This window comes from Candoia aspera, chromosome 1, assembly GCF_035149785.1.
Source record: "Candoia aspera isolate rCanAsp1 chromosome 1, rCanAsp1.hap2, whole genome shotgun sequence".
Classification (NCBI taxonomy): domain Eukaryota; kingdom Metazoa; phylum Chordata; class Lepidosauria; order Squamata; family Boidae; genus Candoia; species Candoia aspera.
This window is the reverse complement of record NC_086153.1, coordinates 32,174,328-32,195,399: the sequence shown is the minus strand read 5'-3', so window position 1 is coordinate 32,195,399 and position 21,072 is coordinate 32,174,328. Positions and strand designations below refer to the sequence as shown.

The following is a 21,072-nucleotide window of genomic DNA, read 5'->3' as shown; positions in this document are numbered from 1 at the left end:
GGCTCATAGATCTTACATTCCAGGTTCCAATGGTGTGTTGATCCTTAGAACATCGGATTCGCCGTTCACCACCAGCACCATCGGCCGCTAGCCGTCCTTTCGGCTTTGAGCTAGCTGTGTCATCACGTCTGGGGCTAGTTGAGCTCATCCTCTGTTCCTCCCCAGTAGCATTTTGACCATCTTCCGACCTGGGGGTCTCATCTTCTGATGGTATACCGACATATCTCTGGTTGTACTGATCCATTTAGTTTTCACGGCAAGAATACTGGGATGGGTTGCCATTACCTTCCCCAGGGATCGCATTTAGTCTGACCTCTCTGTCATGACCTTCCCATCTTGGGTGGCCCTTCACGGTTTAGCTCATGGCATCATTGAGGTGCTCAAGCTCCAGCACCACAACAAGGTAACGATCCTTTGCTGAAGTGGAACAGCAGTAGGAACAATTAAGTTCAAGAAAAATGAGGGAAAAATTAGAAAAGCAAATGAAGAATAGCAGCATCATTTGAAACAAGATACTTGCAAAGAATGTTGAAAATCACAAAAAAATTTAGATACTTTTCACTGTTCAAGAAAATAAATATGAACTGAAACAGTCTCTTTAATATCCTGAAAATTCTGATGGCTACCATAGAAGCTGAATATGATACAAGCAAGTCAAAGGTGAAAGCCATTTGGAATTATTTTTAGGTAGGTTATCTTTTGGAAACACATAGGTCATTGTCTCTGGAAAGAAGAACGTAGGATCAGCAAGCCAATATTACTTCTCCCATTTGTTTAGCAGTGAAATATTATCCTTTATTATGCCTTTTGGGATAGACAGCAATGAAAACAAGATGGTTCAGTTCCCAAAAGGATTTGTCCATTTGTTCTCAGCTGTATTTCATTCTACCTGCCACCAGTTCCATTTCAGCATGCATGTATGAATATGGACTAAAGCAATGTTGGAACTGGATAATTGATAGAAATAACTAACAGCAATTCATGTCATCACGGAACCATAACTTTTCTTGAGTGATGTAATTCATCAGTCTAACAATTCAATAGCCCACTGAAATAGTGATGTATCATTGCTGCAGTTTGACAAGAATTTCATTTCATTAGAAATATGCAGTACAATGTTATGCAAAGTGTGTACTAAAATGAGTTCTAAGTACTCTTAATAGAGTAGATATTTTCAGACGCCAATCTGCATCACATGTTTTTTGGATGGTATATGCATATTTTCCTGACTGCAAGTTTATTACAGTCCCATTTCTGTTTCAGAATGCAAATGCTGCAAAAATATCCCAGCACAGACCTCACACCAGCACAGCACCTCTCTGCTCTTCATTAAAGAAGCACTGTCTTTTTTTCAGGTTTCCACATGAGCCTGGAAAAAAGAAGCAGTTTAAAATCAGTTTAATGATTTTTAAAGGAATAAAGAACAAACAAAATGAGTATGTGCTGATGGAGATGGAGCAGCAATGATACTGAAGCCAGTGATCATGTAGGTGAATTGAAATCAGTCCAAGACACATTGTTCAGCTTAGTTCAGTGCCTGGAGCTATCGCAAATGGCTGTTTGAAACAGCAGGTGCTGGGGTGTTTCTACATTTATTTTTCTTCTGTAAGCTCTTTAACAAAAAACAAAATAAATTTTAAAATTCAGAACTCATTGGAGAGATTGGAAGGACAGCCAATGTGAGAAGCAGAATGTGTCTGTACTACAAGAGGTTTCAGAGTAAAATAGGTTGGAGTTTTTAAAAAAGGAGCCTTTACTCTGTGCTGTTTCTTCCTTTTTAACCGAATACTGGAAAATGAAAGAGATCCGTTCAGAGAAAATGTCTTAAGGCAAAGGTCAGCAACATAGTCCAATGAAAAACAGGTCTGTAATTTTAAAAAGTTATTAAATCTCACCAGATTTTAGCATTCTCGTGAAATCTTGTTTTCTCCAAACTTCGTAAGATCTTGCATGAGAACACTGAATTTTTTTGTGAGAACAAGCAAGATCTTGAGCAAGATCTTCTACAGTCTCAGGATACAAATTGCCACAATCTCATGAGATTTTACCAGTTTAGCTAAATTGCTAGATTTCAGCAACCCCACAAAATTTTGAGTGATTACATTGATGAGTCCTAGCTTAAAATATCTGGAACAGGAACTCTTAAACCCATTGTAAAGTGTTGCCCACATGACAGAAGAGCAGCATACGTCAACATAAGAACTCAAAGGCAAGCATGAGCTATAGAAATGTCTAGGTAGGCTTTCTAGGTAGGCATGGCTGCTTTGTGGGAAGAACACTGGAAATTTATAGTTCCTTTATACTTTATTTAATTACAAGCATACAGGAGAATCATAAGAAGTACAAGGCAGTGCCAACCTCATAGCAAAAGTAGCTCTCAGATAGGAAAAATAATCAAATCTGGTTCATACTCCCATCCCACTGATGGACAGTCCCCAGCAATGCAGACACAATGCAGCGGCCTATTAATTTTGGTATTCTTCTGAGAGTACGGAGAGGAAGCACTTTGAGCTCTCCCCAGGTGATTTTCATGCTTCAGCTACACACAGTCCTCTGCTCTTGCACAAATTTTACAAGGATAGATGAAAAAAGAGATTTTTGAGCTATGTCCAATCGTAACGATCTCTTTTTATAAAGCCTTTGAAGAGAGAGATGACTTGCCATATCACAATTTAATTTTTATGTGCTTGTTTGGTGAAAGTGTAGAAAAGATAGTACAGATGACAGGGGGGAGGGATGTGATAGTTTCCAGAGTGCCCCTTGAACTCTTTTCAAGGACTTTCCACTCAGACACCTGCCAGTTTTCTCCTCCTACCTTTAAAATTGTTTTGTTTTCTTTTCTCATTCCAAAACATGAGCAGGCCATGGCAATCACCTTATCTAGGTTTTCCATTACCAGTAGGCATGGGAATGCCTGGAATCTATCACTGGACTCCATAAGCACTTCACCACAGTTTTGTTGTTTATTCGTTTAGTCGCTTCCGACTCTTCGTGACTTCATGGACCAGTCCACGCCAGAGCTTCCTGTCGGTCGTCAACACCCCCAGCTCCCCCAGGGACGAGTCCGTCACCTCTAGAATATCATCCATCCATCTTGCCCTTGGTCGGCCCCTCTTCCTTTTGCCTTCCACTCTCCCTAGCATCAGCATCTTCTCCAGGGTGTCCTGTCTTCTCATGATGTGGCCAAAGTATTTCAGTTTTGCCTTTAATATCATTCCCTCAAGTGAGCAGTCTGGCTTTATTTCCTGGAGGATGGACTGGTTGGATCTTCTTGCAGTCCAAGGCACTCTCAGAATTTTCCTCCAACACCACAGTTCAAAAGCATCGATCTTCCTTCGCTCAGCCTTCCTTATGGTCCAGCTCTCGCAGCCATATGTTACTACAGGGAACACCATTGCTTTAACTATGCGGGCCTTTGTTGTCAGTGTGATGTCTCTGCTCTTAACTATTTTATCGAGATTTGTCATTGCTCTTCTTCCAAGGATTAAGCGTCTTCTGATTTCCTGACTGCAGTCAGCATCTGCAGTAATCTTTGCACCTAGGAATACAAAGTCTTTCACTGCTTCTACATTTTCTCCCTCTATTTGCCAGTTATCAATCAAGCTGGTTGCCATAATCTTGGTTTTTTTGAGGTTTAGCTGCAAGCCAGCTTTTGCACTTTCTTCTTTCACCTTCATCATAAGGCTCCTCAGTTCCTCTTCACTTTCAGCCATCAAAGTGGTATCATCTGCATATCTGAGATTGTTAATGTTTCTTCCAGAGATTTTAACTCCAGCCTTGGATTCCTCAAGGCCAGCTTGTCGCATGATGTGTTCTGCATACAAGTTGAATAGGTAGGGTGAGAGTATACAGCCCTGCCGTACTCCTTTCCCAATCTTAAACCAGTCTGTTGTTCCGTGGTCTGTTCTTACTGTTGCTACTTGGTCGTTATACAGATTCTTCAGGAGGCATACAAGATGACTTGGTATCCCCATACCACTAAGAACTTGCCACAATTTGTTATGGTCCACACAGTCAAAGGCTTTAGAATAGTCAATAAAACAGAAATAGATGTTTTTCTGAAACTCCCTGGCTTTTTCCATTATCCAGCGGATATTGGCAATTTGGTCTCTAGTTCCTCTGCCTTTTCTAAACCCAGCTTGTACGTCTGGCAATTCTCGCTCCATGAACTGCTGAAGTCTACCTTGCAGGATCTTGAGCATTACCTTACTGGCATGTGAAATGAGTGCCACTGTTCGATAGTTTGAACATTCTTTAGTGTTTCCCTTTTTTGGTATGGGGATATAAGTTGATTTTTTCCAGTCTGATGGCCATTCTTGTGTTTTCCAAATTTGCTGGCATATAGCATGCATTACCTTGACAGCATCATCTTGCAAGATTTTGAACAGTTCAGCTGGGATGCCGTCGTCTCCTGTTGCCTTGTTATTAGCAATGCTTCTTAAGGCCCACTCAACCTCACTCTTCAGGATGTCTGGCTCTAGCTCACCGACCACACTGTCAAAGCTATCCCCGATATTGTTATCCTTCCTATACAGGTTTTCTGTATATTCTTGCCACCTTTTCTTGATCTCTTCTTCTTCTGTTAGGTCCTTGCCATCTTTGTTTTTGATCATACCCATTTTTGCCTGGAATTTACCTCCAATGTTTCTAATTTTCTGGAAGAGGTCTCTTGTCCTTCCTATTCTATTGTCTTCTTCCACTTCCGCGCATTGCTTGTTTAAAAATAATTCCTTATCTCTTCTGGCTAACCTCTGGAATTTTGCATTTAATTGGGCATATCTCCCCCTATCACTGTTGCCTTTTGCTTTCCTTCTTTCTTGGGCTACTTCTAGTGTCTCAGCAGACAGCCATTTTGCCTTCTTGGTTTTCTCTTTCTTTGGGATGTATTTTGTTGCCGCCTCCTGAACAATGCTGCCAACTTCTGTCCAGAGTTCTTCCAGGACCCTATCTACTAAGTCCAGTCCCTTAAATCGATTCCTCACCTCCACTGCATATTCCTTAGGAATATTAGTGAGCTCATATCTAGCTGATCTGTGGGTCTTCCCTAATGTCTTGAGTCTGATCCTAAATTGTGCAAGAAGAAGTTCGTGATCTGAACTACAGTCAGCTCCAGGCCTTGTTTTTACCGACTGTACAGATGTCCGCCACCTTTGGCTGCAAAGGATGTAATCAATCTGATTTCGGTGTTGTCCATCTGGTGAAGTCCATGTATAAAGCCGTCTCTTAGGTTGTTGGAAGAGAGTGTTTGTTATGCAGAGTGAATTGTCTTGGCAAAATTCTATCAGCCTGTGTCCTGCTTCGTTTTGTTCTCCCAGGCCATACTTACCTGTAATTCGAGGTGTCATTTGACTGCCCACCTTAGCATTCCAGTCTCCTGTGATGAAAATAACATCTCTTTTAGGCGTGTTGTCCAGTAGGTGCTGCAGATCCTCATAGAACTGCTCTACTTCAGCTTCTTCAGCATTTGTGGTTGGGGCGTATATTTGGATCACTGTGATGTTAGATGGCTTGCCCTGAATTCGAATTGAGATCATTCTATCATTTTTTGGGTTGTATCCAAGCACTGCTTTAGCCACTTTACTATTAATTATGAAGGCTACTCCATTTCTTCTGTGGTCCTCTTGTCCGCAGTAGTAGATCTGGTGGTCATTTGATGTGAAGTGGCCCATTCCAGTCCATTTCACTTCACTGACGCCCAGAATGTCTATCTTTAATCTTGACATCTCACCAATAACCACATCCAATTTGCCCTGGCTCATAGATCTTACATTCCAGGTTCCGATGGTGTGTTGATCCTTAGAACATCGGATTCGCCGTTCACCACCAGCACCGTCGGCCGCTAGCCGTCCTTTCGGCTTTGAGCTAGCTGCGTCATCACGTCTGGGGCTAGTTGAGCTCATCCTCTGTTCCTCCCCAGTAGCATTTTGACCATCTTCCGACCTGGGGGTCTCATCTTCCGATGGTATACCGACATATCTCTGGTTGTACTGATCCATTTAGTTTTCACGGCAAGAATACTGAGGTGGGTTGCCATTACCTTCCCCAGGGATCGCATTTAGTCTGACCTCTCTGTCATGACCTTCCCGTCTTGGGTGGCCCTTCACGGTTTAGCTCATGGCATCATTGAGGTGCTCAAGCTCCAGCACCACGACAAGGTAACGATCCTTTGCTGAAGTCACCACAGTAAGTCTAGCTAACTCACTCCTTCAATTTAGCTGATATCCTTGGGACTGCAAAATAAATAAGCAGGATTAAGGTAATGCAGAAACAATAGTATCAATATTAGTATCAAATGAATACTTATTTCCCGATGTTTTAATTTGACAGGATGCAGTGTTAAATATCCAGTAGCCAATCTTGTCTGCAAATGGTACTTGTATCACTAAAGCATCCTTTGTTTGCGGCTTTGCCCATTTCAGTGATGCACTGTATCCAGGGTAGGCTGTAAGAAGCAGCCTGAGATGCACTAGTTGCCTTGTGACAAATCAGTGCCCAGGACTGAAGTTAGAATTAAAAGATACATCAGGAGGCAAGTCAAGGACTGTACCAGAATGACAATTCAAGTGCAGGCCACAAGCAAATATACAGAAATGTAGCAAAGGTCTAAATGTTTTTGTTACTCAAAAACAAAACAGCTTAGGTCAAACTGAAAGCGATTTAACATTCCTTCCTGTCTAGGAAATCTCAGGGCAGCCTGAATTGCTGGCGTTAGTGGGTAATGTACTTCACTGAAAAGCTGTTCTTGCAGTTCAGTGGTTCACCACATACAGCAGCTGACCACATCCTGACAACTGGATTATTTGCTCACCCGTCTCTTCACTAAGTGGCTAAAGCGCATCCCCACTGACAGCAGATTATTCATCCCATCAACTCATTGGGATCCAGATGAGCATTGCAGTGTGGCTCTAGATACACATTTAGATGCACATTTGCATTCATATTGGCTTCACATTAGAATCCTTTTCTTCATGAGAAACTTTCCCTTGCTTGATTGGGGCAACTGTGTCCTACTGACATTGAATTAACTATTCCTTCAAAACGAGTGAGAAGTTTCAGGGATAGAATTGTAGGTTTTGGCTTCTTTCACTGAAAGCTAGAGCAAATACTAATGTCATATGATGATGCCCTTGTAATATCTGGCTTTACGTACAACTCTATAAGCAGATTATAAATGGCAGGATGCATACATTCTTTTGCAAGCATCAGATTCCCCGCAAGCGATTTACTGTATGTAGTCTATTAAGGTTGCAATCCAGTTTTAGCTTCTTCCAGTCCTGACAACCTATCCATTCTATTTGCTTCAGTGGAGAGGACAGCTCTAGAGTTGCAAAGAAATGAACACCCCAAATTATGCTCTCTGATGAAACGAATTTTAAAAATTGCTTACATTTGAGGTCTAGGAGAACACTACAGTATGTGCAGACTTTTGTGAGTTTCTTATTTATTTTTATTTATTTAAAATATTTATATAACCACCCATCTTGAACGAAACTCTGGGCGGCTCACAAACTCTTGTTACAGTTGATCAGTTTCTTATAGCAGATGCTGCTCTTAGATAGTATTGTGTAACTCCACGTAGTCATCAAAACTGGAATTAGCTTTCCCAGTGAGACCCAATTAATAATGTGACGTTCTGTGAATTTGCATCATCCTTGTAAACAAGCCTATAAACTTATAATCTTCCAGTATTTCTAATTAACTTGCTGGCAGAGGCAGCTCAAAGACATTTTGCTGCCTGAACTGAAGACGAAGATGTACCTCCCCATTCCATGTACAAAAAATAATTGAACTGGCGGTTGAATCTTACTTCAGTACTTCTGATGAAACAGTTACCTTGATTGGATTTGACAATGGTAGACAGGTTTGGAACAAAAGGCAGCAAATGCAGCCTGCATAATTCTTTTTTTCCCCCCAGCATGCATAATTTTGTCATCTCTGTTCCACTCAGCACTTGACATCTGAGGCAGTCCTCACTCTTAGGAATAATAATTTTAAATTATCTCTGTACTGCCAACCTACTCCTTTGCCTGCATGAACTTCTATGCATTCACCAGCATGCAATTCCATATCACCCATGACTCCTGGGATGGTGTTTTTGTTGGATATATTACGTTTTTTCTCTTCCTGGAAGATCATCAGTGTAATTGCTTGATACTTCCACTCTACAGACCAAAAGCTCTGGCAAAGTGATGTCTTCTGGGTACTTAAAAAGTTTTAGTCCTACAGATTCAAAACACTTTAAAAAATCTCAGGGGATCCCCCTCTTCACAGTAATTCGATCACTACTTTGCAATAACCACATGAAACATAAAGAATAGCAGATGTGTATGTAAAAGGGTCAGAACTGAACACTTTTAGACTAAAGAACATAAAAAATCAGAGTTCTTTCCTATTCCTCCCAGCCATACTCAACAACCTTGTTGTACTATATTGAAACTACAACACTAAAAGTTTCTCCAGAGGACTCTCTTAAGAGCAGGCTCTCTGCCAGTTCCTGGGGCTGTAATTTTTCCCACCAGGCCTGGGAAATCGTATGAATGTACAAGGTTCCCTGTCTGCTTCCCTATTTAGTTCAGTGGATAGCACATCTTTACATTAAACTGTGGAAATCATTGACGCTGAATGCAGTGGTGCCCTTAATTTAGCTGGTTTTGGGAAGGACTATGCGAGCATCAGTTACCAGTAATTTTGATAGTTGTGTGCTGTATTCTGAATCATAAGCAGCATGTCTTAAATACTAGCTGTCGATGGGCAGTAGTGGAAGAAAACTGTCCACCTGTCCGTGCTTGTGGACTTACTAAATGCATCAGGTTGATCACTGCGGGACACAGAATGCCAGACTATCTATCTATCTATCTATCTATCTATCTATCTATCTATCTATCTATCTATCTATCTATCTATCTATCTATCTATCTTCTATCCCACCTTTATTATTTTTATAAATAACACAAGGCAGGGAACATACCTATTACTCCCTCCTCCTCCTATTTTCCCCACAACAACCCTGAGGTGAATTGGGCTGACTCACATGTCCTAATCTAGTGGATCTTTTATTATGCTCTTCTTGTATCAAAAGAGATGTATTGTTCTTAGAAATTAATAGAAAAATCTTCTCATATCACGGCTCTCCCTGTTTTCACTGAAGCAAAATTAGGGCCCTAGGCCAGATGAAATTAATTTTTTCACTCACTGCCATGTTTCTTTGGGCATTTCATTAGTACAGAATTTGGGTGAGAGAAGTTTGGTATGTGATCCCTTCTCTGCCACTCAAATGCATCAGCTACCTAGATTGCACCTACAATGGGACAGTTGCCTGCTTCGCTTTTGGCCATACATAGCAACACCTTAACCTGCTAGCTGTCAGACAAAATCATGATGAACTAATCTGCCTTCTTTTTTAAGGCAAAGATTCAAATATTTGTATTCTGATATTTCTTTAACAGATAAATCTAACAAATCACACAAACTACAAAAGTTGAACAGAATCATTTCTGTTCTGCACTTCTATAAATTCTTACTTTTCAGAGGTTTAGAGCTAAGCTCAAAAATATTTGGACAGGACTTCCTGTTCTAGGTTTAAAGCAAGGAAAGTTTATTTCCTAAATTTTAAGCCACCACCATATTTATTTGTGTGTGCATGCATGTTTCCTCTCCTATGGAGGAGAAATCAAACCCAATAAAATGAAAAGGTAGTATGCCTATTATCTTTTTGCCACTCATCATATAGAAATTGTAAATGGAGGATGTTTTTCCTGAGTATATTTAAAATTGAGTCCTGAATTTAAGTCTTGGGGCAAAAGGGTTAACCAAGCACGCTCATGCTAAATTGCCACTGAATTTCAGGACTTTTCTGAAAAATGATGGGGATCGCTTGATATCATTAATGCCTCCCCTTCACCAATGTACTTGTCTAAGTACATGCTGATTAATATTTATTTCTGTTCTTCCTTCTGATAGCTAACTCATGTCAAAATCTTTCCACAAGGCCCATTCAAACAGAATAAAACTTACTGGGGTTGAGAGGCCTTGGCTTATCTGGCAGAGTATTTTGCATACTTCCTCCTCCACTTTAAAGAATATCAATTATCTTTCCAATCTCTTAGTACTTAACATAGATCTCACACTGCAGTGTGTTTTACATCTTCCTTGGGCCTTTAAAATAGGATCAGGGGTTGAGAAGCTCATAGTTAAAATTCAAACATAAATTTAGATCATAAATCAATTTATAAGCTTTTATTTTTGTAACAGTCTTCAAGAGAGATAGCCCACTATAGTGTATTTTGTATTGCTGAAGCATAGGAATAAGAATATTCATACCAGTTTTATACCAATATTTTGGTATTCCATGGAAACATTCTTTTACAAGTCAATGTACATGCAAACATATGCTAAAAATTCAATTATCACCACCAGTCTTCTGTCTCTCAAACAATTCAAATGCCATAAATACCATAAATTAAGGATAGCATTTTCTATATCCATTAAGTGGTTCTGTGCCTCCATCTAAAAGAATTAGTTTCCTGAAGGATAAAAAGGTGGAGCTTACCCAACATCAGGAGGCAAGCTATTCCATAGTGAGGGGCTGATGATAATGATGCTATCCATTCAATCATGTCCTATACTTGGCGATTCTATGGACCAGCTCTCTCCACATTTTCCAGTCTTGTACAACTTCTTTTAGTTGTTTCATGCTCTGGCTGGTGTCAGCTTTGATGGTGTCCAGCCACCGTGTTTTTTGACAGCCTCATTTCCTTTTACCGCTGACCATTCTGAGCATAGCTGCCTTTTCCAGTGAGTCTGATCGCATGACATGGCCAAAAGTTTTGTGATTTTGCCCACCCAGCAATATGTCTGGTTTTATATGATCCAGTACTTGTTTGTCACTTTTGCTGACCAAGAAATGCGCAGGGGCCTTCTCCAGCACCACAGCTTGAATGAGTTGATTCTCTTCCTGTCTAGTTTTTTCATGGTCCAACTTTCGCAACCATAGGTAGCTATGCTGTGCAACCCAGTGCAATTCGATGCTTTATTTCTGGACTTCATTCACTGCTTTGATCAATCATGAATTTAGGAAAGTGAATTTTTGCACACGTTTGATTTCTTCACTGTCAATTGTTATTTTGACATTTCCATTCCTTGCAGTGGTCATGAGCTTGGTCTTTTTGATGTTTAGAAGAGGCCAAATTCCTTAGTGGGACTACCACTAAGAAAATTATGTTGTGGGCTCCAACACTTGATTTCCCAAGGAGTAGGTATCCACAACATCATCTCCTGGGTAGACTGTGGAGAAGGGGCAGATTCTACCTGGAGAAGACAAGGAACATGTTTTTAAAGACATTGACAAACAATATTTTAGGAAAAGTGACAGGATGAAGAGGAGTCTAGAAGCCAAGCCCTAGAAGGAACAATTAAAATAGCTTAGTATGTTTAGACTAAACAAGTAAAGATTCAAGATAATTGTGAAGGAAATTTCAAATATCGGAAGGCTGTCACATGAAAGAAGAGGCAAGAAAGCAGAAACAGAAACCAACAGATGAATATAGCAAGAAAAACACAGGGACTTCTTAAACAGAAAAATATTCAGTACATTTCTGTAAGTACTGCCTTTTTAAAGCTATATATTATTTAATTTAATTTGTGTTTTTAAAATAAAGCAGTCACACCAGGAATCCTTGAATGCATTGGATACAGATTAGAAATCTTGAAAAAAATAAATTATTTTCTATCATGAAACTTGAATTGTACAGCATAAAATAAAGTGGAACAAATAAACAATCCCATTTATAATCCATTTAAGAAGAACACAACTCAGTTTAGCCACAGGGATCTGAGTAACTGTTGTAAAAAGCTTGTAATATGCATAACTCCTTGCATGTGGCATGAGCTTTTAAATACACTTTATATTTTTCTATTCTCCCCAATGCTTTTTCTTTTTCTTTTTTTTTTGCAACCCCATAAAAGTACTTTCAGTTCTTGTTTTTCACTAGCACTGCAGGATACCACAGTGCTGGATTCCTGAATATCAACCCTTTCTCCTTTTTCTGTCAGATGTTCCCAGTTCCCAAATTCAGTTCTTTGTCTCTGTTCTCTGTCTGTCTCAGACTGCAGAAAAACCAAAGTAATTTAACTTAATTCCAGAATTATTAAATAATTGGGTGTTGGGAATAAGCTTATTAGGATTCTCAGAAAATGTGATAAGGCTATATTGAACCTCACAGTGGGTGAGTATATTGTGAGTCAAGTATGGGATAGGTATTTTCTTTCTCCCAGTGTGTTACTTCTTCTTTTTTCCTCTTCCATGGCTACTTAAATTTTACAAGGACTTGGTAGTTCCTCTACCAGGCAGAATCAAGCACAAACTAGAGGCTTAGAGGTGGAGCCCACTGTAAAATAGTTACCGACATTTCCCATATGAGTACAAATGGACTGTACTAATAATCTAATATGAGCAGTGGGGGAGGAATTTTGTTGTTGTTCTATTTTGTTATTGGGAGTCAGAAACCCTCCAGGAAGCATAGCTCTCTCTGCATCTTGAGCCCTTCCTTGTTTGGGGAGATGCTGAGTTCAAGTTATGCTGCTGTGATTCATAAACTGAGCTTCAATCAATCTTGCAGCCTCAGTTTTCTCAGTTTTTTACTACAAACAAAAGATATAAGACACAATCTACCTATTTTTGCCAAATGGGTGAACATGGCTTCCATGGTAGCAGAGACAGGCAAATCTTGACTTGACAAGCCTTGACAGATGGATACATTGTGCTACAGGTAAGCAGCAGTGTTGATTCCTTTCAAACTGGTTCTCTAGATTTAGGCTTCTCTCTAAACAGGCAAACACTTGTCAGGGAAGACTTGAAAGCTTTGAAATTATAGATAAGATCCAAGGTATAGATGAATCTAGGTGGTTTGAATCCCTCCATTGGTAGATGAGCCAACACTGCAGAAAGTTTATGACAAAACAGTTGTGTTCTCCATAAGGTATTAATGGTTTGTGAGTTCAGAACAAAGCATGAGAAGCCAACGCTAAAGACTGTCTAGTAAAAATACTCCATGCTGTTTGGAAAAACTTGTTTGAACTAGGAGCATCAGATGAAGTGTCCTTTACAGAAGTGAAACACATTGTCAGTTCCAGGACCTACAAGGACTCAAGAACGTTAGCGTACCTTAACTGGCATTGGAGTGACTCTATCCTGGAAAAAACCACCCTTGGAAATTATGCAGAATTCTAAGGGTTATTTTTTATAACAATACTTTTTATTGAAATTTTTAGCAGTAATAAAAGATAATGCAAAATGAAATTAGAAAAGAAAGGAAAACTAAAAAAAGAACGGATGGAAAGTACAGAAAATAAAAAAAAAGAGAAAAAACAGAAAGAAAAAGATATTTAAAGAAGTGACTTCCGATCTTTTTACAGCAGTTACAAGCAAGCTTAATATCTCTCCTCCCCCTTTGAAGTTACATTACAAAGATCACTTCTTCCCATATCTCAACCCTTTTCCATCAGCAAATCCAAAAATCATTAACAGTTCTATCCAATTTCAGCAAAAAGTCCATAAAGATTTTCAGTATTTTATAAGAATGTTTATTACCTTATCCCTGATCAAACAAGTTAATTTTATATTCTTTTCTTTTGCACAATATTCTGACATTATTAATCCTTAATTTGACATTAAGGTGCTTTCATAGGACCTGGTCTCCATCCATATCTTCTTCCTCCCATCCTAGAAATTTTTTTAAAGCTTCAACAGCCCTATCTTGTAAGTCCAATAGTAGGCCATTGCGTAGGTCATTTTTCATCTCTTGACTTAATATTTGTATTTCCTCTCTATTTTTTATCACTGTTTTATTTTCCACAATCTCTATTTTGTTTTCGAAGATTTCCACCTTGACTTTAATTTGGTTTACCACTCCATTCAGTCATCCTACAGATTTTCCAAATTATTTTCCATCTCCTCTTTTGTCTCTTCTTTGAGATCTCTTTTAAATGATACATTCACATAAGCAGATATTGATGCTGTTACTGTAGCTGTGAATTTCTTTCCCAGTTCCTCAAAGATCCTTTGAAATGTCTCAAAATGTAATACCTTTGTCACTTCTTTAAGTTTCACTGCTTTTCTAGTAACAGACATTTCATCCAGCACAAAAGTGAAAGGAAGGCTCTTTCTCTCTTTTTTCTTTTCTTTTCTGCCCTTCTCTAGTCCTTAAGTCTTTGGTCCCCTGTAGTACTCTGTATTTCTATGATCATGTGGTCTGTCCCAAATTTCCTTTATCTCTTTATTTTGCAAAATCCACCAATCATCTCTTTACTGAAAGTCTAAACAGTCTGCATTCCCACGAAGGTATTATTTTATTTATTTGATTTAAAAAACACTTTAGCAAAAGTTGTAAGATTTCAAATTTGACTGATCCCTTACTTCATTTAACACTTTATTAGACTGAATTCTCAGATCTCTTTTAGCATTAGAATAGTTGTAATCCAAAAGTGCTTTAGAAAGTGAGGTTTAGCAATCTCAGTGTCCTTACAGGCTCTGCTATGGCTGTGAGCTTGTTGCCATTTCAGCATCTCCCAGTGCTCAGACTCACGAGTTGACTGCAACCTGTGGTCTCCTCATGAGGAGCAGCCATCCAGAGCACAAGTGGGCAATCTCTCAGCCTCTCCTTGTCCGGAGAGAGGCTCTGTTGGCTGGGCTTGTTGCCTGGCCATCAGTCTTTGCCACAGCGTCATCTCTGCTCCTTCGTAGAAAACTTATTCCACCATTGGCTCACCCAGAAGTCCCTGCAGAATTCTAGGTCTTAATGCTACCCAATTGGACACATAATCCAGCTCTAGGATCTCCATTATTACTTCCAGAAACGTAGCTGCAAAGAAGGATATGGAGCCAAACTGAGTCCTAGACTAGCATATTTGGCAGCATGAGGCCTCCAGTCTCTGAGCTCTGTTGAGTAGGAGGAGGTAAGAACCAACATGTATTCTAGCTCAGAATTCTTCTGACACTTTATGAAGAAGGTAACAAAGCAGATACAAAGCTACCCAACTGTTACTTGGCCTTTGCTGGTGCAACCCTTTCTTTTTTAATCCACTCTCTATGTTGAAATCAGTTTTCTTGTCTAGACAGTGTTTCTGCCGATAATATATTTCTTGCTTTAACTTTGTTGGATATTCCCCAGCTTTATCTGTATAATAGAAGACTGAGCTTCTCTATTCAGAATTAGCTGGAAAGGACTGTGGTTCAGAAGTATTTAGCAAAAGCTTCTAAGGATATAGATTCAGTTCTGGTTGCATTAGAGAGATACTATCTTGCCTTCTGAAGACAAAGAATCAAACCAGTGAGATTTGACTCAGAAGCTTGGAGACATCTGAACCTGATGCACACTTCTAAGCCATCCTCTTCCCTCTCCTATCAGTGGCAGGAATTCATCATAGTTCTGAGCTACCAAGGATTGTTTTTAGGTGACAATCAGTGGAACTTTTTCTTCTTTCTCTGAATTTGCAGGTGATGGATGATTTGATAAAGTTGATTTCAGGGAATTTGGGATGTTGGAACTCAGAACACAAATTATTGTACCAGCTCACCTGATGGAGAGTGCTAACAGGTCTACTCTTATCAGCAATTACAGACCTACTGATGCCAGTAATACAGGAATGAAACAGAACAGAAAAGGGAAAAAGCATTACTGTTCAATAAAATATTGCATCCATAGCAAAGATAGAACAAAATTTTGGCTTTTCCAAACTTTTTAGTGCTGATGTTGTACTTAGTAAGATGCTTTCATATCATACTGGCTTTTTGATCCAGCACTTTTTGAAGGTGCTGACCCTTCCAAACATTTCAGACCATAACAATAATTGATTTTCTTATAGTATATTGTTACATATTATATCTTATTTTCTTATTCTTTTGTTCCTTTCCTAATTGTAAGATAAAATACACAGAGTCATTAAAATTAATAAGAATTGTGTTACTGATCTTAACAAGATGCCAGTTTAATATGAACCAGCATTACAATTATGTCAGCCCACACCAAGCCAGTATCACCTTTTCTGACTGGCAGTCCTAGGCAGGAGTCTGTGCAACTAAAAATTAAATTTGAGCGTTCCTCTTACAGTGTCCCATCTTTTGCATACAATTCACCATTATCACATTGTGCTTATTTTAGAAGCTAGGCACACTAAGTGTCTCAGTTCAAGCTGTTTACACTGAAGCATGATTTACACATGAGACAGAGTGTGGTAGTGAATAGATACCAGGGATATGATTATATATACTTCCAGGTATACTAGCCCCTAGGACTAAAAATCAAAAGGTATTACACAGAAGAGGAATGAGAAAACATGGGAGGGTTGCATAAGATTCCATATTTAATTCCAAATTGTACGAATTGCAAAATAAAAATTTCATGAGAAGTACCCTTAGAGCAGGGAGAAGTGAACCCAATGTCTTATGCTGCTATGGAACTCAGTAGGTAACTTAGGCCAAATCAACATAGTCTAATATGTCTAAAGGATTCCTGTGAAGAACTAGCAAACTGTTGCTTGAATTTTTTCAAGGAAAAGTGGAATTAAAATATAAATGTCAATAACCCATCAGATTAGGCCTTTGTAAGTTTTATAACAGATAGTTCATTCTAACTAGCATTTCAGAATTCTCTGTGGTGATCACAAGATTGGTCCATCTCATACTTGACTGGAGGGACAAGAGGGAATTTGGAAAGGAAGAATGTGGCTGCACATATATAATACCCTTATTAATGTGGTGAAGATATGCTGAGCTTCAGCTTCATATTGGAGTTGTAGTTCAATATATTTGAAAGGTACCAAGTTGGTGAAGGCTATAAGAAAGAAACCAGAATATTCTTCTCTCCATCTTGGTCCCCATACAAATTCTTGTTTTTAAGAATCTGAGTTATCCAGCATCCATAAGATAGAGAATTCTCTCTGCTCTTTCTGCAAAACTGTCTTGCTTTGCTTTGCCACACCTTCAACAACATACAATAGCAAAACACAACAGTAGAAGCATGGATAATATTGTAATACTCTGACTCCTCTACTATTATTTTGATAATAATATGATAAATAAATAAACATTTTCCCTTTGCAGGAAAGCTTGGCTGACCAGGGTTGGAAGTCCTAGCTCACGCATTGACCGGACACATTTTTCGAATGAAAAGGAAATCTCAAAACTTGAATTCTCTGGATTTGCCACAAGATACTAATTCAAAAAATCAGAGAATTATCTTACTTCTACCATTGCATCAACATTTCCAGGTTTCTCTAAAGCTTATTAGGAAAATGTAACAATTATCTCATTTACATTCTGGTGAAATTGTTATGCGGTATGTTAAGGCAAATAAATAAATAAATAAATAAATAAATAGTACCATTGGTTAAACATATTTCTTCTTTACACATACTTTATAAACCCCCAATTAAGGCTACCTCTACAAATGTGATTGTTATTCCCATGTTATTAGGCATGTTGTTCTGTTATCATGTGCATGTTTATTTGGAAGTGTAATTGGTATATATGCCTGCAGCTTTAAGGATCTGTCCCAAAAGTAAGGGTAGAATTACTAACATCTTAAAACTAATATCTTTGACTACATTAGGTGAAATAATTTACTAATTCCTTAAACATTTAGTTCTGGACACTCTAAACCAGTCTCAACCAATATGTTTTACAATACATTAAAACAATTTTTAAAACCTAATTTAGTTCTCTGGCCAATGACCTTCCTATTGCAACCAGAAGCCATCTGTCATCATTATTCCTAGCAGGGGGAAATACTGAATGTACCACATTAAATTTTGAAAAGAATGTTGATGGTATTTTTTTGCACATACGGTAACAATGCTGAAATAAATTTTATTGCCATAAAAGCAATTTATCTCTTGTCTGGGTGGATCCACTTCCTCCTTGCTGCTCCCCTCTTTGCTTCTTGTCGTGCCCATGTTGGCTTAGTCCATACAACTGAGAGAGAGAAAGAGAGAGGGAAACCATTCCATTGGCCTTCTTCTTGCTACCACTTTACTTTTCATTGGCCTTCCTCTCTCTGCCTTACTGTTGTCATTCAGAGAATACAGGTCAGAAGAGCAGATGGTCAGGATACCCTGAGAGCCATAGAAGGCTTCTGGCAAGGTGTAAGCTCTGACAACTGCCCTGTGATACCAATCCCTGACATTGCCCCTGCTTAGGAAATACTTCAGTGTGTCCAATGAGAGGAAAATAACATTCAAGAAAATTATTTTCTAAGCTTACGTAACCCAAGTGAGAGGAGCTTTTCCCAGTCACTCCTGTGACGTATTCTCAGTGTGCTAATGCAAAAGAAGCATGGATATTTATTCGTACAGAGATGGAAGTACTGAGCATTTTCCATGGCATTGTACCTGATCATTGACTCCAGATTTGCTCCTTTCAAATATCAAGGCAGAATGGAATAACAATGGATCCTCTATTTTCATTTGTGCCAACAATATTGGCAAACTGCAAACATGCAGAACTACTGACATTTATATGTATAATCTAAGCAGGCATTCCCAGGAAAGTATTGATCTGAGTCATTAATAAAGCATGAATTCATTGCTAATTCAAATGGGCACTTGAAAGAGCCTGCCATGTGTTATGAAGAGTATTTTTTCCACAACCAGATTAATTTTCATTGGATCTTTTATTCAAGTTCTTGTTATAATTCCAAACACACACAGCTTTTGTGATCATCTACAAACATCCTTTGTTAAACTCCTTAAGGACAACCCTTGTGAAACTGAAATGCAAAATGGCAAAGATCAAGTGTAGGTCTTTTTCATTAGCCAGAATATCTTTCTGCCTCGAACTAGTCTGTATTTTCTCTTGGGTCACAGTGAATATGAACAATAATGAAGAGACACAAAACTGTTCAAAAAAAGGGTTTTTTCCCCCTCATTGTGTGTTGCTTGGTATATTATAGGAGATAAAAAGATGATACAAGATTTGTTCAGAGTCCATATGTATCTCTATGATTCAGATGTTAGACAAAATACACAGGAAGATATTTTCATGGATTTCATTTTTTCCCTTTCCAGTGTTTGCATATTTAAAACCATTCCATATCTGAGCAAACTTTCAAAACAGATGGATCAGGAATTCTAGTGCGGCATTTCCCAACTTAGTATCCTCCCATCATCCAGTATATTCAGAGGGACCCATATGTGGAAAGCTGCTGTACTGATGCTAAAAGGTTTTCAGGAAATATGGTCGGAATCAGAGAAGTAAATATTTCCAGGATTATGTGAAGTGCTAGAATTTCATGGAAGCTAATTTTCATGGAAATTAATAGGCAGTATAAAAGAAATCAATGTATGAATCAGGAAAAAAAGCAGGAGGCATAGACCATCCAGAACATGACTAAATGCAGAAATGGATGAAAACTGTCAATGGCCTAGATCTAGCAGTCCAGGGCATATGCCAAAATATTTTACCAATAAAATTGTTCATATTCATTAAGAGCAACCATTGGAGTGGTAAATGAGGTGGACACTTACTCTTCATGAATGAGTTCATTCTTGTTCAACTGAATATTGGATAAATCTCTTGAGTAATGTCAACTTCTTGCTTGTTGGACCCTTGTGAATTGTGACAAAAATCTGCCAAAAAGTAACTAGTCAGTATAGGAGGTAGGTGTTTTTTTCAGTGAGTGGTAATTGGAGCTTAAGGTTCTAGATAACTATTGAGTACTGTACAGTATTCACTAACATTATTTTTCTAAACAAGAATCATTAGTAACAACTGAGTTCCAGGCTTTAACTGATAATGAATATTAACTAGATCCTTTCCAGTCTTATTTGAGATTGGATGAAGGGACATGAACAGCTTGACTGGCTTTGGTGGATGACTTATACTGCGGACTAGGTAAGGAGAAGAATTCCCTTTTGTTTCTGTTGGACCTCTCAGCACAATTCAATAGAGTCTAGGAAGAACTATTTTGCACTGGTTCCTTGTAATCTTACCTGACTAATGTTCTGCGAAGATAATAGTAGGAGACTATTTCTCATCCCTCTTTTCACCTTTTTAAAAAAAGTCTCCCTTTTGTCTCTGCTTTTCACCATCTACTGTACAAAAACAACTGTTTGTGTCTCTCTGATTGTAAGCTGTAAATATAACTGAAACACAAACTGAAACGATTTTGCCCAATAATTCTATAATTTAAATCTGAATTACCATACATCAGTGTTTCTCAGTCTTGGCAATTTTAATATTTGTGGACATCAACTCCCGCGCTGGCTGGGAATTCTGGGAGTTGAACTCCACATATCTTAAAGTTGCCAAGGTTTAGAAACAGTGCTATACATGATAGAGAAAAAGAATTACTTGTAATTTCTAAGAACCAGACTGCCAGAATGCCAGATTTACAGGGGTAGGGATGGGGAGAGAAAGGAAACCACTATTCAGCTATGAGGCCGGCCAGGTATCAGCTGCTGCTGCATTTCTGCCCAGCTTCTCTAAATGGTTGACCTTCACTATGGAAAGCAACTTCACAATAGTTCCTTCAGGTCACGGACTGAGTCCACCCACTCAGGCTAGCCACTGTGGATGTGTTATATGGTTGAAAAGATGATCTTGATGCTGGATTAAAATCCCTTATTCTTCAATCAGAATCTAAAGGATAAATGAATGAACACATGAAAATGTTAGGTACATGCTAGAAATTATAAGGGGAAATGAATGTTTATTCATTTAAAATATTTTAATTTTGCTTTTAAGCATTTTTCCAAAGTATTCAACTTTCAATACAGTGGTACATTGAAGGAAAACAATATTTTAAAAATCATAAAACTAAAAAAAAAGAAAAAGAAAACAGAAGAAATAGCCAATTATGTAGTTAAAGCTTGGAAAAATAATATTTGTCATCACAATTTTTAGCTACTGCTAAAAAGTATAAAATTAGACACCAACTAAGTTTCTCTTGAGCAAATATTCCTCAGCAGTGACACCTTCATTGTAAAGATCCCATCAACAGCTGTCAGCCTTTTCACTCCTGAATATGGTGACATCCAGGTCAAGGCATTAGATATCAATAAATAAAGTGGTTAGATCCA

General features: G+C 38.5%; 1 protein-coding gene across 1 annotated transcript in view; it reads left to right on the top strand.

Moving 5' to 3' along the window:
- The window catches only part of ACYP2 (acylphosphatase 2), a 69,164-nt gene extending 51,306 nt beyond the window's left edge, over window positions 1-17,858 (top strand). Inside the window, exon 4 of the mRNA XM_063301514.1 lies at window positions 17,099-17,858. Coding sequence (XP_063157584.1) covers window positions 17,099-17,213 — 115 coding nt within the window. The 3' untranslated portion in view covers window positions 17,214-17,858. The remainder of the gene's footprint in view (window positions 1-17,098) is intronic.
- The last annotated feature ends 3,214 nt before the right edge of the window (window positions 17,859-21,072 follow it).